Genomic DNA, 16,973 nt, shown 5'->3' with positions numbered 1-16,973 from the left:
TCTGGTCCGTACGACCGCAACCGCAGTCACTCCGTCCAGCGAACCAATCTGCAAGGACGCTCAGAAAGCGAATGCAGCAGGGACCACGCCCCAGGCGGCGGGGAAACCCCAAGCGAGCCGACGCTCCGCCAGCCACTTCCGGCTACTGGCGTCGTGGGGCGGGGCCGCACGCGGCTGCGCCGTGCGACGTGTGGCGCGCGGCTCCCCCTGCGGGAGGCGTGAGGTGACGGGAGCTTGCAGGAGCGAGTCCCCGACGACGACTGTAGCTGTAGCTCTGTGCCCTCAGCCTTCTGTACCAGGCCCGTCTCCCGCCTCCCGCCTCGAATTTCATTTTTCAAACACAGTTTCCCCCGACCCTCGGAGTGCCCTTTCCTTTCGCGGGAAGCGGGGCGTTGGAGGAGGATAAAAAAGGTTCCGGGTGTGAGGCGAAGATGGAGGAGGGCGCCCAGACCCCAGACTGGGACAGCGATGAAACGATGATTGACGAGTCGGTGACGGAGAGCGACCTGGATGAAGAGGAGCTTCCATGGAGAAGGTGACCACAGTTAGCGCCAGCCCTTGGACAGTGAGCCCGCCATTCTGTTGGGTACTGGCAGTGGAGTGGCCCTCGGAGATTTGCGTAGAAATTACCAGATGAATGTGCAATGGCGGGCGGAATTCGAGTCTTGTGAGGCAGCGAGGCCTGTGCTAAGAACTTGTAAATAAACAAAACACAATCCCCCCAGCCTCCAGTTTAGGACAAAATGAGCTTTCTGGTAGATGGCTTTATGGCATCTAAAAGAAGAAAAAGCAGAAGCAAACTTAGCCAGAGTCTCCAGGTTGTACAGGCAAACAAGTTTTGGGTCTAAATTTCTGAAATGCATTTTGCTTAAGCAACTGGAAGCACTGATCTAGGAGATGGTTAACAATTTCAGGAAAAGAATGTGTGATGGGGGAACCATTTACTGCTAAACTGGAATCTAATACTTTTTAAAAATCAAAAAAGATGGTAGTTTATTAAAACCTTGAACATACCTAGTTCTCTGTGCTCGATCCAGGGGAACTATATAAGAGATGAGGCCATTGCTTTTGAGAAACCTACAGGCCAGGGAAGTCACATAAATAGATAATTTCTTTCTTTCTTTCTTTCTTTCTTTTTTTAAATAACCAGGTAACTTAAATAAAATGCGATAGTCCAGGGATGGACTTTGGCTGGTTTAGGAGCCCAGGTAGTCTTTTGAGATTGGTGGGGTTGACTTACGAATAGAGGCTTTAAGGTGGGTTAAGAATTAGGCAGATGAAGAGGTGTTCTAGGCTGAGGGAAATGCATGGGTAAGGTTGGGGGGACAGCATTGTGTTGTGTGCTGTAATGTACAAATAGTTAATTCTTACTGAAGTGAAGTGTTAAATGGTGAGACGGGGAGTAATGGGAGATGAGCCTGGAGAGGAAGGTAGGGTGAGGTAATATAAAGCTTCATATATCCTGCGAGTGTGCTTGTAAAATGTTAAGTGGAAGAGAAGCATAATCAGATTTTTGTTCACTCAAGCATGCCCTAGAGCAGAGCTTTTCAAATTTTAATGCCCTTATAAAGTCACTTCTGAATCCCATTAAAATGCGGAGTCCAACTCTGAATTTCTATGGTGGGATCTGAAATTCTGCATTTCTAGCAAGCTTCCAGTTGGAATTATTTAGAGCAGAGATGATCATACCCAGGTTTTTGCTCATTTATATGTACATACAGTAATATTTGCTGTTGGTGTACAGGGAGTATTTCTGACTAATACATTGAGTCTTAAAACAACCACCACAGTCATATCCACATGCTGGTTCATATGACCAGAAAGACATTTCTGTGAGCTTTCTTACTTCAGAACAGTGCCTTGCAACTAAGGCCACCTCCAGGGAAAAGTGTTAAGAGAGAAGAAAATAAGAGAGATGCTCTCTATACTCTTGAGCATGTGGTTCCTCTGGCAAGACAGACAGGTTTTGTCTTGGATTTTCAAGTGCCCAAATTGCCGTGATTGATAGTAGTATATTTCTAATCCTAAAGAGAGAAAACAAATAAAACCCAGAGATTTCCTTTCACACTTTCTGGCATTCACAGGGTTCCCTTTCCCTAGTCTGCTGGATAGAGATAGGGGGTGTCTTATGGAGTTTTTGCTGTCTGAGCCCACTCTGCAGTTTCAGGATTAGGCTTTGGATCAAAGTAGGAGACAAATAAGGGAATAACAAAACAACAAAAACAAACTCTGAAATTCACCTGTTTCATGGTGTGACTTCAGTCCTCAATCTACCTGCTATTGTTTACTTTTCAGATTACGCAGGAAGCTTTTAAAAAATACTCTTGAGTTTTTGTGTAATGAGAGGAAAAATAGGCTTTAGATAGTTCACTCTATCTTGGCTGGCCAATCTTTTTCTTCCCCTGTGATTCATTTAAAATGCTTCTCTGCAGTGCCATATAAACATCATTTTTTCAGACCTCATAGCTCAAGGTTAAAAACTAGTGTTCTTGGGGTGCCTGGGTGGCTCAGTGGGTTAAAGCCTCTGCCTTTGGCTCAGGTCATGATCTCAGGGTCCTGAGATTGAGTCCCCCATCGGGCTCTCTGCTCAGCAGGGAGCCTGCTTTCCTCTCTTTCTGCCGGCCTCTCTGCTTACTTGTGATCTCTGTCTGTCAAATAAATAAATAAAATCTTAAAAAACAAAACAAAACAAAAACCTAGTGTTCTTATTGGCATGGCAATATAGTTAAAGTCTAAGCATTGCTGGAGCTGAATTGCTGGGGCCATTATTTAGTGTTGCTTTCCTTTTTTTCTCATCTTCTTTGCTTATGTGCGGTTTGTTTTGGCTGTTTTTTTTATGCACAAGGTCTTTAACTAGAATGAGGGACACAAGTTCTAGTAGAGATCCCCAAGAGGCAAAACATACAGTTTCACATAGCTAAATAATCCTTAAATGTTGCAGCTATTAAGGTCTTTTTTCTTTTTCTTTTTTTAAAGATTTTATTTATTTGACAGACAGAGATCACAAGTAGCCAGAGAGGCAGGCAGAGAGAGAGGAGGAAGCAGGCTCCCTGTTGAGCAGAGAGCCCGACGCGGGGCTCGATCCCAGGACCCCGGGATCATGACCCGAGCGGAAGGCAGAGGCTTTAACCCACTGAGCCACCCAGGCGCCCCTAAGGTCTTTTATCGAAGACGGGAGAAAGGCAAGGCTTTTTATAAAGAACCAGGTTGCCAGGTGTGTTAACTGTGTCTGAAAAAAACACTCTTTGTGAGTCTGGATTAAGTCCTAGCTTTCCCTCTGGAAACCATATCCAAAAGTGCATACAGTCTTTTTTTTTTTTTTTTAAAGATTTTATTTATTTGTTAGAATGCAGGTACACACAAGCAGAGGGAGGGGCAGAGGGAGAAGCAGATTCCCCTCTGAACAGGAAACCCACCAGGGTCCGCAGGGAACCCCCTGAGATCATGATGGGAGCGGAAGGCAGACCAGACGCTTAACCAACTGAGCCATCCAGGCACTCTGCATCCAGTCTTTTTTGTGGCTTTGTAGGTGTTGCTATTCATCTTTTGTAAAAATTCAAGTTGCTGACTAATAAGATTTTGTTAGCTTGTAATTTGTTTTCTAAGAGGCATGATCCTTTTTTGTATATATGCCCTGGAAATCTTTTATTAGCCCTTGTATTCTGGTTCAGCCTCTGCTAATAAGGTTAACTGCTCTATAGCATGAAGGGATAGATCTCAAATTAATCCTATTCAGTAGATTTAAACAGAACCATCGTAGTTCATTGTTAAATGGATTTGTGTATGTGCTCAGGTCACGTGTCTTCTGAACATTATAACTGCATTTAATAAAAAGCTAATTCAACATAATTACCCTGCAAGAAGGGTGTTAATTCTGTCCCTCAAGTCGGACCAACACCGTCTTCATGTGAATTGTCTAGATAGAAAAATACTCGTTACAAAGGATATACTTGAGGAAGGAGGGAAAGAAAGCAAAGTACAAGATGACAAGGATTTAATAACCACATTAAATTGGCTAAAGAAACTGATATTTGGGGGACTCCTGGGGGAGTCAGTTAAGCATCTGACTCATGATTTTGGCTCAGGTCATGATCTCAGGGGTTGTGAAACTGAGCCCCACCTTGGGCTACAAACTCAGTGGGGAGTCCGATTGAGATTTTCTCTCTCCCTTTGCTTCTTCCTCCAATCCTGTGCATGCATGCGCATGTGGTCTCTCTCAAGTGAATCTTTAGGAGGGCAGCACGTGATGTAATGAGCCCTGGGTAGTATATAAGACTGAGGAATCACTGACCTCTGCCTCTGAAACCAATAATACATGATATGTTAATTATTGAATTTAAATAAAAAAAATAGTGGATGCAAAATAAGTAAAAATAAATCTTTAAAATAAAAGTAACATTTTGGTCAGGGTGTGTATCAAAGTAGTAGCAACTCCAGTGAAAAGCACAGTGGTGCCAAGTACTATGTTTAGAACTGTTACACTGAACTGTGCAATCAAAACTTCGATAAAATATAAAATTGAAACCCTAATTGTCTCCCAAAATTTTATTGTACTTTTAACAAAACAGTGAATATTATTTGAAGATTTCCATCAAATTTTGCCCAAGTTTTCCTTTTAACTCAGCCATCTAATTTCTACTTCTCTCTTCTGTTTTTAGTACTCGGTACTATTCCATTTTTCCAGTATTTCAAAGTTAAATTTTATTATTAAAATACTGTGTCTGTAATGAAGTGGTCATTGACTTTTAAGAGTATTAGTTACTAATGTAGTCTAGTAGTTTGACTAGAACTCACTAAGAAATTAATGTCTCTTTTCAGTTAATTTATTGACTGAACATGAATATGAGTAATTCTTCTGTTTGCACTCTTTTCATTTTCCTTTTAGAATTTAAAATAGCCCTGACTCCTCTCTAAAGGAGAAAAAAAAAAAAAAACCCAAAGATTTATGCAGAGGAAATTATCCCTGAGACATTTGCAAAAATGAAAAATTAAAAACAAGTGTTTTAGAATTATATAATGCTTAAATAAATTATATCCTTATGCTTAAATAAATAAATAAATCGTATGTCCTTATGAGGGAGTATTATCAATATTTAATGGTTTTAGGAAGAATTTCAGTGACTTTGCAAATATTTCAATATAATGTTAAATGTGAAGTGTAGTTTCTTAAACTTTATACAGATTGATCCAAACTTTGTGAAAGAATTTTTGGTTCTAACATATGTAAGCCTCCATAGAAAGCTAAAAGGAGATTTCTATCTTCATACTTATACTTCTTTTTATTGCCCACATTTTCTACAGTTTTTTTGAATAAGTACTGTATTTACATGGTTCTGGGAAGTTTTTTTAAGTATTAAAGGGTGTATAGCAAAAAATCTCCTTCTCATCCCTATCTCCTCAGCCACTCAGTCTTCTTTTCCACAGGCAATCAATATATTTGATTTTTGTCCTCCCAGAGATATTTTCCAAGTTATGTATATATGTTCTCAAACGTATATAAAATTGTTTTCTAAAAAATAGAAGCACTCTGTCAAAGGGTTTGGGTGTTTGTAATCTTGATAATTGAATTATTTGGGTTTATCTCATAATTAGAAAGGCTTTTTTCCTTCACAATGATAAAAGAATCCCTCCTTAGTTTCTTTTATACTTTTTGTTTCATTTTAAACATTTACGTTTTGATTCATATGGGATTTTTATTTGGAGTACAGTGTCAAGTATGGATGCAACTTAATTATTTTCCATATGTCTCCTTCGTTGTCCCAATATTGTATTTTTTTAAATCCTATCTTTTTCTCTGATTTGAAATGCCACTTTTTAAGTAAACTTAATTTGTATGTATACATGAGTTTACTTAGGAGATTTTATTCTGTTTGTTGGTCTATCATTTTATGTGCTAGTTTCACATTTTTAAAACATTTTATTTATTTTATTATTATTTTTTTAAAGTATTTTATTTATTTGACAGAGAGAGATCACAAGTAGGCAGAGAGGCAGGCAGAGAGAGAGAGAGATGAGGAAGCAGGCTCCCTGCTGAGCAGAGAGCCCTATGCAGAACTCGATCCCAGGACCCTGAGATCATGACCTGAGCCAAAGGCAGGGGCTTAACCCACTGAGCCACCCAGGCACCCTAAAAACATTTTATATCCAAAAATATTTTAATGTCCTATGAGTTATTACCTCCTTACTGTTATTTTAAAACATTTTCCTGGCTGTTCTTATTTATTTTACCACATGAACTTTAGAATCAGTTGTCTGGTTCAATAAAAAGTCTTACTGGTACTTTTATTGGTATAAAGTTATATTTATAAATTTACTTACGGAAAATTAACATCATGTTACTTTTTCATTAAGATACAAATTACATGCAGCAGAATTCATCCTGTGTGTTTTGATAAACACATACAATTGTGTAATAACCATTACCACAATGAAGATAAAAAGCAGTCCCATTAGCCTCCATAATTCCGTCATGCCTTTTTTGTGTTATTTTTAGATTAAAAACAAACCCTCAAAAATTTTTAAAAAGTAAAATAATTCTTTTAGGGACATTAAGAAGAATAGTTTCGGGTTTTTTTTTTTTTTTTAAACTTCTGGGACATTAAAATGAATAGTTTTTTTTTTTTTACTTCTTTTTTTTTAAGATTTTATTTATTTGTTAGGGTGGGGGCGGGGGAGAGAGAGGGCATGCCTGCGCATGAGCACAAATGGGGAGCAGCTGGCAGAAGGAGAAGCAGGCTCTCTGCGAAGCAAGGAGCCTGATGTGGGACTCGATTCCTGGACCCTGGGATCATGACCTGAGCCTAAGGCAGGCACTCAATCAACTGAGCCACCCAGGCATCCCTAGATATTTTTACTTAGAAAAGTGTGCTATAGTAATGGTGTTAATCTATATTTGAATAATAAAATCTTCAATCCTTGGTAATTGCCAGTAGTAATTGAATAAAAAAAGATAATTTTTCTCCTAATAACGGGAGCCAGCATTTACTCTCACAGAGGGTTTGTTAGATTAAGGACTGGAGTCCTTTTTATTATTAGTTTTAGTGGTGCTGAGAACTATTAGGAGGTATGGGTTTGTTGTTGTTGTTAATGGTTACTTATTTTTCTTAGTAACATGTTCTTTGTAATGTATGTGAGATTATATGTGTGATGTATTTTTGTGTTTGGGAATGGAAAACAAGATAGTTCTGTAAATTTTTTTAATCTCTCCCCGTTTTTTTTTTTTAAACTTCCACTATTGTCTTTTACTAAGCTTTTAAAACTGAGGAGTACTTGGCTGTCTCAGCTGGAAGAACACGTGACTTTTAATTTCAGGGTTGTGAGTTCAAGCCCTTGTTGGGTATAGAAATTACTTAGATGAATAAATATTTTTTAAAAACTATGTGAGAATCCACACAGTGGCATACTATGAATTGATAAAGAGGAACGAAGAAAGTTTCTTCCCCTGCACTGATCAATCTACTGGATTTATTGTTAAGGAAGAAAAAGTAAAGAGATATATAGACTGCTTCTGGGTGAGGGCATGGATACTCACATTGCTCATATTTTCAAAAACACATTGGAAGGATAAACCATACAATTTTAAAAAATGGGAAGTGAAAGAACAGATGGGTGAAGAGACAAGATGAGACAAGACTAGACTTCTCTAAATAGATCTTATTTTATACATTTATGGTTTGCATAATTATAAAACAAAATTAAACCAACATGAAAAATTTTCTAAAAAGCAAAAGAGGGGCACCTGGGTGGCTCAGTGGGTTGAGCCTCTGCCTTCAGCTCAGGTCATGATCCAGGTCCTGGGATCAAGCCTCACATTGGCTCTCTTCTCAGTGGGGAGCCTGCTCCCCTCCCCCCCCCCGCCTGCCTCTCTGCCTACTTGTGATCTCTCTCTCTCTTTGCCAAATAAATAAATAAATAATATTTTAAAAAAATAAGAGGCAAGATTAAACAGGTGAACCTAATTATGTATTGACTTGATAGCATAATTACACCAAAAGGAATTAAGTGCCATTTAAACAAAATTATCTATACATGCCAGATAAGATATACTCCAAGGACATAAAGAATTGCAAAGTAACTTCAGTAATCATACTGTTAATGATAATATTAGTATTGTGGACTCTAAATATGATATGATATCTAAGTAGGATACAGTATTTTATTCTGGGAAACTAGGGAAGATAGTGGTGTATTAGTTTGTAAGGCTGCCATAAAAATACCACAGACTGGATGGCTTAACTAACAGAAATGCATTTTCTTATGGTTCTGGAGGTTGGAAGTCCAAGATCTGGGTGGTGGCAGGCTAGAACAGTTCTTTATTCACATAGAGAAGAGACAAAGCAAGAGCAGCTTCAGTAGTAGGTATTGACCCCCATGGCTAGCAGTCACTCTCTGCAGCTGATGTGGACCTTTGGTCTGCACACATTCCTCTTGTGCCACAGAGTGACTTCATCTTGTCCCCACAGAGGACATATATAGTAGTGAGGTTTTCCAGGTAACATAGGACACACATGCTTTCACAGCAAAGGAGTACACACCAAGTCTGAAACTGGGAAAGGTATTCCCATACATGGTAGAAAGTCCAGTGCAGGCTGGGAGGACTCTGAATCTTGGTAAGAAAGTGTTCCAGGCCCAAGGCAAAGGGGGGAGCTGAAAGACTTTGTCTCCTGTAGGAAGTACACACATGCCTCCCACCCCCAGTTGACTTCTAGCTAGAAGTTTAATCTGATTAAACTGCTAGAAGTTTAATCTGATTAAACTTCTAGCTAATAATCAGTTTATAGGCAGTATATAGGATAAAGGAACATGTTACATGACGTACAGTTAGAAAATTCAAAATGTAGGAAACTTGAGGAAAAAAAACAGTCTAGTTCCTTCAACTCTTAAATTCCAGTGGGGGAGTTATTTATATATTTAAGAAGATACTTAGATATAGCAACCAAAAACAATGTGGGCCCCTTGTTTAGATCTTGATTTGAATAAAACAACTAAAAAGAAACAGTTGGGGGAATGTGACTACAGTTTATTTGGTTTTCCTTTGCTGTAGAAAAACTTAGTCCAAAACTTAGCAACTTAAAACAGTGAACATTTATTTTCTTGTAGTTTCTGTGGGTCAGGAATTAGGGAGTGGCTTAACTGGGTCATCAGGCTCACAGACTGACAAGGCTGCATTCATCTCTACTTCTAGTCGTGATGGTGGTCGTCGTCGTCGTCTTCTTCCTCTTCCTCTTTCTCTTTCTCTTTTTCTTCTTCTTCCAGATTTTATTTATGTATTTGAGAGAGAGTCCAAGTGGGTTGAGAGGCAGAGGAAGGAGCAGACTCTCTGCTGAGCAGGAAGCCCAGTGCAGAACTCAGGACTCCAGAATCATGACTTGAGCAGAAGGGACGCTTAACTGACTGAGCCACCCAGGTGCCCCTCTAGTCCTCTTGAGAAGGATTCACTTCCTGTGTAGTGCTTGTTAAGATTCAGTTGTCTCTCATGGTTGACTGGAGGCCTTCCTTGGTGTCTTGCTACATAGGCTTCTCTGCAGAGTGTTTCACAGCATGGCAAGGCAACTTCCATGAGAGGGAAGAAGTAAGAGAATAATAAAGTGAGAGCAAGATGAAAGCTGGTGTCTTTCTCAAAGTAGCATCCTAACATGTTTGCTATATTCTGTTTATTAGAAGAATTTCTGGATTCAGTCTGTACTCAAGGGAGGGGTTCACACAAGGGCATAAATACCAGGAGCCATTTCAGAGGCTATTTACTAAAGACTGAAAATTTAGTAATATTAAGGAATTATCGGCTTTTTGAAAGTGTGATAATTATGGTTGTTTTTTAAAGGTGTGGTTATTATGGTGGTGTTTGAAAAGTGTCCTTTTAGAGTTTCATACTGAAATATTTCTAGGTAAAATGGAATAAGAAGTCCAGGACTTGTTTCAAAATAATCTAGTGAGACTGGCAGGAACAGAGAGGGTGGCAGAATGATTATACAAGAAATAAGATTGTCTGGTAGTTGAATGTAGACAGTAAGTATACTATTGTCTCTTGTGTTGTTATTGTTTGTAATTTTCCTTAAAAAAGTGAAGAGCAGAAAGAACAAATAAGTAAACAAAAGAACCCATTTAGTGCCAAATCATATATTCATGCCTTGGTATACTGTTATATTCTAAAAATATTTTTTAATTTTATTTTTATCATCATAAAAATATGTATCATAAAATTTACCATTTTAAGTGTGATAATTATGGTTGTAACCATTTTTAAGTATACAGTCCAGTGGCATTAAGTGCTTTCACGTTGTTGTGCACCCATCACCACTATCTGACTTTAGAACTTTTTCATTTTCCCAGACTAGCACTTTGAACTCATTAAACACTAACTTCCCATTCCTCCCTGCTCCCAGCCCCTGGCAGCCACCATTCTACTTTTGATCACTGTGGATCTGATTACTCTAGCTATCTCATGTAAGTGGAATCATATAGTATTTGTCCATTTGTGTCTGGTACACTCACTTAGTGTAATTTTTTGAAATATGGAATGCTTCATGAGTTTGTATATCATCCTTGCACTTGGGCCATGCTGTCTTTTCTGTATCATTCCAGTTTTAGTATATGTGCTGCCAAAGCAAGCACTGGTATGTTTGCTTGTTTGTTTCATTTTATTTCTTTTCAGTGTTCCAAAATTCATTGTTTATGCACCACTGCACTGGTAGGTTTTTAAGGTCTGTGTTATAACATGTATCAGCATTACCTCCATTTTAAGGCTGAATAATACTCCATTTCATGTATGTACAGCATTTTGTTTATCCACTTATCTGTTGATGAGTACTTGGGTTGGTTTCACCTTTTGGCTTCTGTGAATGATGCTTCTCTGAACAGAAGTGTGCAAATAATATTTTCAGATTCCTGCTTTCATTTACTTTGTGTACATACCCAGAAATGGAATTACTAGATCAAATGGTGGTTAAAGATCTCTTTTAAAAAAAAAATCTCTTTTTTGATGAACCATACTGTTTTCCACAGTGGTTGTACCGTTTAACATTCCCACTAGCAATGCACAAGAGTTCCAATTTCTCCATATCCTTGTCACTACTTGTTATTTTCTGTTTTGTTTTTGATCATAACCTAATGGATGTGATGTGATATCTCACTGTGGTTTTGATTTTTATTTTCCTAATATTTAGTAGTGTTGAGCATCTTTTTGTGTTCTTGTTAGCTATTTGTACATCTTCTTTGGATAAATTTCTTTTCAAGTCCTTTTCCTAGTTTTGAATTCTGTAGGGTTTTTAAAATCAGAAAACACAAACATGTTAAATCTGCCTACTAGCGTACTCACCATGGCATATCATTGCTATTTTTTAGTTTTGTATTTGTCACTGGATTTGAAGCTTCTTGAGGGTATGGATTGTGTGTCTTCTCTCTCTGTTACCTTGATGCACCTTAGAACATAGTAGGAAGTAAATCCAAAAACTGAAGGAATTCTATCATTTTGAAAATATGTACTCAGATTCAGTCCTGGAATTCCAATCTCAAATTCTCTGTGGTATAGAGAAATGTGAAGGAGGAAACCTACCTGCACTGTTCCCTCAAATCATCTCACTTCATCTCTGTTCAGAAACTATACTGATATTCATCCCTTACTCCCAAGTACTTAGAAATAACAGGGTTTTATAAAAATGAACTAGACCATATAAATAAGTCTTTATTTTTCATCTTATATAAGTTTTTAATTAAAGGGTACACATCTAAAAAAACATTTTGGTGTAGATATTAATAGTGTGGTGTAACGAAGAATTTTAGCAAGTTTAAGTATAATAACAAATTGTGGTTAAATTGTTAGTCTTTGTTTAGGAACATAATCTGTATTTTCTGTTTTGTTATTTGAAAGGTTGCTCTTTAAAGACACATCTCTTAGATCTGAGTTCAGTCTCCATCCTGGTATAAGTGGAATGTACGAAGGTGAGAAAAAATTTTTTTTCACTAAGTAGTCCCTTTAATTTGCCAAGTGTTATTACTCTGTCAATTTCTCCTTTTATAGTTAGTTTTGCTTTTAACTTTACACAGAATTAGTTTCTTATACTCATCTGTAATAGAGTCTAAGGTCTATTAAGGTCTGTTACTATAAAGATAGCAAGGGAAGTTATAACTTCTGGAAGATGTTAATGACTCCTTGAGAGGCCTTCAGATAGCTCTTCTGCTTGCAAAAATTTCCGGCTTAGCCTAGAACTTGTTTATTTGCAAAAGTGAATAGTACTTTTTAATAACCAGCCTATTTCAGACTGAAATACCAAATATCCTTTGTTTAATTTTATATATTTAATTTTTTGAATTTGAGTATAGTTAATGCATAATGTTACATTAGTTTCAGGTGTATACCATAGTGATTTAACTTTATGGGTTATGCTAGGCTCACCACAGTTTCAGCTACCATCTTTAACATATAATGTTATTATAATATTATTGACTATATTTCCTATGCTGTGATTTTAATACTGTGACTTATTTATTCCATAGCTGGAAACCTGTATCTTCCACTCCCATTCACCCATTTTGTCTATTCTCCCCACCCCTGTCCCCTTTGGCAACCACCAGTTTGTTCTCTGTATTTATAGGTCTGGTTCAGCTTTTTTTTGGTTTGTGAATTCATTTGTTTTGTTTTTTTAGATTCCCTGTATGAGTGGAATAATACAGTATTTGTCTTTCTTAGTCCGGCTTATTATACACTAATAACAAAGTACCAGAAGGAGAAATTGAGAAAACAATCCCATTCATAATTGCAGCAAAAACAATAAAACACCTAGGAGTAAACTTAACCAAGGAGGTGAAAGACCCATATTCTGAAAATTATGAACTACAGATAAAAGAAATTGGAGATGACACGAATAGAAAGATATTCCATGATCATGGATTATAGGAATTAATATTGTTAAAACATCCATATCACCCAAATTCAGTGAGTGCTTATGGAAATACCAACAACATTTGTTACAGAACTAGAACAAATCTAAAAATATCTATAGAGCTGCAAAAGAGCCTGAATAGCCAAATCAGTCTTGAGAAAGAAGAACAAAGCTGGAAGTGTCACAATCCCAGACTTCAAGGTATGCTACAAAGGTGTAATAACCAAAACAGTGTGGTACTGGCACAAAAGATTGATGGAACAGAGTAGAGAACCCAGAAATAAAGCCACATTTATAGGATCAATTAATCTATGACAAATTAAGCAAGAATATGCAATGGGGAAAATACAATCTTTTCAAAAATGGTGCTGGGAAAACTGGACAGCTGCAAGCAAAAGAATGAAACTGGACTAACTTCTTATACCATACACAAAAATAAACTTAAGTGGATTAAAGACTTAACCGAAACTACAAAAACCCTAGAAGAGAACACAGGCAGTAATTTTTCTGACATTGGCCCTAGCATCATTTTTCTAGCTAGATATGTCTCCTAAGGCAAGGGAAATAAAAGCAAAAATAAGCTATTGGAACTACATCAAAATAAAAAACTTTTATACAGTAAAGGAAATCATCAACACAATGAAAGACAACCTACTGAATGGAGAAGTTATTTGCAAATGATGTATCTGTTAAGGGGTTAATTTCTTTTTTTTTAAGATTTTATTTATTTATTTGACAGACAGAGATCACAAATAGGCAGAGAGGCAGGCAGAGAGAGAGAGAGAGAGAGGAGGAAGCAGGCTTCCTGACGAGCAGAGAGCCCTATGCAGGACTCAATCCCAGGATGCTGGGATCATGACCCGAGCTGAAGGCAGAGGCTTAACCCATTGAGCCACCCAGGCGCCCCTATTTCTAAAATGTATAAAGAACTTATACAACTTGATACATAAAAAACAAACAATCTGAGTAAAAAATGGGGAGAGGCCCCAAATAGACATTTTTTTAAAGAAGGCATACAGAGAAATGCAAATCAAAACCACAAAGAGTTATCACCTTAGACCTATCAGAATGGCTAAAAGCAAAAAGACAAATAACAAGTGTTGGTGAGGCTATAGAGAAAAGAAACCCTTGTGCATGGATGGTGGTAATGTAAATTGTTACAACTGCAATAGGAAACAGTGTGGAGGTTCCTCAAGAAATTAATAAAGAATAATACCATATGATCCAGTGATTCCCCTACTGGGTGTTTACCCAAAGAAAATGAAAACACTAAGTAAAAAAATATATATGCACTCTTATGCTTATTGCAACATTATTTACAGTAGCCAGGATATGGAAGTAACCTAAGCGTTCATTGGTAGACAAATGGATAAAGAAGATGTGGTGTATATGTATATGTGTATATATGTATATGTGTATGTATAGTACACAGCCATGAAAAAGATGTGATGGACCAAGAAATATGGATGGACCAAGAGGTTATTATGCTAAATGAAAGAAGTCAGACTGAAAAAGGCAAATACTGTATGATTTCATTGATATGTGGTACATATATTTTTTAAAAGTGCCTTTTACCTACAGTTTTCTATACTTCCTGAGTCCACTTCTAGGTCAATTTAAATGCTTATAGAAAAATATATCACTGAGCATCATGGTTCAAAAAGATATATTTGCAATAACTATTTAAGGGGTACATTATTTCTTTTTATGCTTTCTTCTTGGGAGCCTTTTTTTTTATTTTCAAGGATGTCTGAAAATAGGTGTGGTAAAAAGGAAAAATTTCTTAAACACCGCAAAGATCTTTTATTTATAGTTCAGAGAGTCTTTTCACAGTACATCATTTCACTTGGTACTCCAGTGGGAAGTTGCAATTTCGTCTTGGAGGTATTTTTCTTACATGTATTTGGAAGAGGCAATGTGTAATAATAGTCTCTAGAACGTGCTTTTATGTCATATAAAGTACCACTAAGAAGAAGTTAGAGGTGTGTTTTAATATTCCAACCAAGTTTTTTCTTCGCTTTCCTTTTTCTTTTTCTTTGATTTTCCAAATTGATAGAATTTGTTACTTTTGCTAACTATTAAAAGAATAAAATTTTTCTATATATATATATACATTTCTAAAGATTTTATTTATTTGACAGACAGAGATCACAAGTAGGCAGAGGCAGGCACAGAGAGAAGGGAAGCAGGCTCCCTGCTGAGCAGAGATCCTGATGCGGGGCTCGATCCCAGGACCCTGGGATCATGACCCATGCCAAAGTCAGAGGTTTTAACCCACTGAGCCACCCAGGTACCCCAAGAATAAAAATTTTCTAAATATAATACTATATAATGTAGAAAGTGTAAGGTTCCACCCCCTACTCTTCCCTACAATTCCATTCCAAGAATTGCCAGTGTTTAGTATTTATATATTTTTCTAGACTTTTGTATGCCAATATGAATATCTTTTTTTATAATCAGTATTGTGTTAAATATAGTTCTTTCCTGGTTATATTGATCTTCCTCAACTTTTTAAATTGCTGCATGTTATTCTGTATGAATCTACCCATATTTAATGAATTGATAATATTTTTGGTATTTCTCAATACTGTAATAAATGTGACTGTTCTAGTATTTATACCTTTGCCTGCTTTTCTGGTTATTTCCTTAGTATAACTAGCAAAAATTATATTTGATTTTAAAAGAAACATGTCAGATCTTGACACATATTACCCCTAAAAAAGATGACTTTTTCCTTTAGATCCAACAAAGAATATATTCAGTCTTTGCCAAACTGCTAAATAAAAAGTATCTGATTATTTTAATTTGCATTTTCAAAGAGTACCAAGGTTAGACATACTTTATATTGAGTATTCCTTACATGTCTCATAAAATATTCTCATTTTATTATTGATTTATAAGATCATTTTATATTTTAAAGATAATAAAACTTTGTCATATATATATGGAAAATAGTTTCACTTTAAAGTTAACTTTAATGTTATTCTTTTTTTTTTTTTTAAAGATTTTATTTATTAATTTGACAGAGAGAAATTACAAGTAGATGGAGAGGCAGGCAGAGAGAGAGAGATAGGGAAGCAGGCTCCCTGCTGAGCAAAGAGCCCAACGCGGGACTCGATCCCAGGACCCTGAGATCATGACCTGAGCTGAAGGCAGCGACTTAACCCACTGAGCCACCCAGGCGCCCCTAATGTTATTCTTGATATATTTTGTAAGCAGAAAGTTTAAGGTTTTCTTTTTTAGAGTTTTTACTTATTTGAGAGAGAAAGAGCACAAGTGAGGGTGCTGGGCAGGGAGGCTGATGTGGGGCTGGATCCCAGGATCCTGAGATTGTGACCTGAGCTGAAGGCAGACAGTCAACCAGCTGAGCCACCCAGGTGCCCTTAAGTTTTTATATAACAAAACCTGTCAGTCTTTTCTTCTGGGATTTCTTGTTTTTTTTCCAAACTTGGAAATATTTTGCCTACCACAAGACCATAAAAGCTTTTCTTTTATCTCTATTTACATTTATTATATTTATTCATCTTTTTGTCACTGTTTAAAATGCCATTATTATTTTATATTAAATTCCCAGATATATATATATATAGATCTGTTTTCCACTTATTTTGTTTCATTGTTCTATTTGACTATATTCAGTGATGTGCCAGCACTGTTATTTTATGAGGCCTAGCTTTTAGTACGTTTCTTTATCTGGTAGGGAAGATATCCTCCTACACAGAGTAACTGGCTGTATTATTCATTCTGAGCTCCTTTGGTACAAACAGCAATATCAGTGAAGTATGAGACTACCCATGGTGATCCTCCAGTGTACCCTCTTCCATCTTTGGTTGGTGTGATTTGCTCTGAGCTGAGTGGTTTTCTGAGATTCTCATGGAAGAAATTCATATAGTTATTCCTGAAGGAGCCACTCCTTTTCCCATGCAGAGTGATATACTGTTTACCTGTGTTTGGTTTCCCTTTAATCCAGTCTCATCTTCTGATCCATAGTGCGTATATTTCCTTTTTTTCTCATTGCTATATTTTTCCTCATTGCTTCAGATTTAAAAAAAAAAAAAACTAATTTCAAAAAACAGCAACAACTAATTTCTTTGG

General features: G+C 36.9%; 1 protein-coding gene and 1 non-coding gene across 2 annotated transcripts in view; one reads left to right on the top strand and one right to left on the bottom strand.

Moving 5' to 3' along the window:
* Window positions 1-237: 237 nt before the first annotated feature.
* Window positions 238-16,973, top strand: part of ANKRD31 (ankyrin repeat domain 31) — a 151,440-nt gene continuing 134,704 nt past the window's right edge. The window contains 2 exon segments of the mRNA XM_059173363.1: window positions 238-535; window positions 11,867-11,937. Of these exon segments, the coding sequence (XP_059029346.1) occupies window positions 432-535; window positions 11,867-11,937 (175 nt within the window). The 5' untranslated portion in view covers window positions 238-431.
* On the bottom strand, window positions 10,506-10,611 carry LOC131832854 (U6 spliceosomal RNA). The gene has a single exon (XR_009354212.1). It is a non-coding gene; the product is annotated as a U6 spliceosomal RNA (small nuclear RNA).

Source organism: Mustela lutreola, chromosome 5 (genome assembly GCF_030435805.1).
Source record: "Mustela lutreola isolate mMusLut2 chromosome 5, mMusLut2.pri, whole genome shotgun sequence".
Lineage (NCBI taxonomy): Eukaryota > Metazoa > Chordata > Mammalia > Carnivora > Mustelidae > Mustela > Mustela lutreola.
The sequence above is the reverse complement of the archived record's forward strand: the minus strand, read 5'-3'. Positions and strand labels throughout refer to the sequence as shown.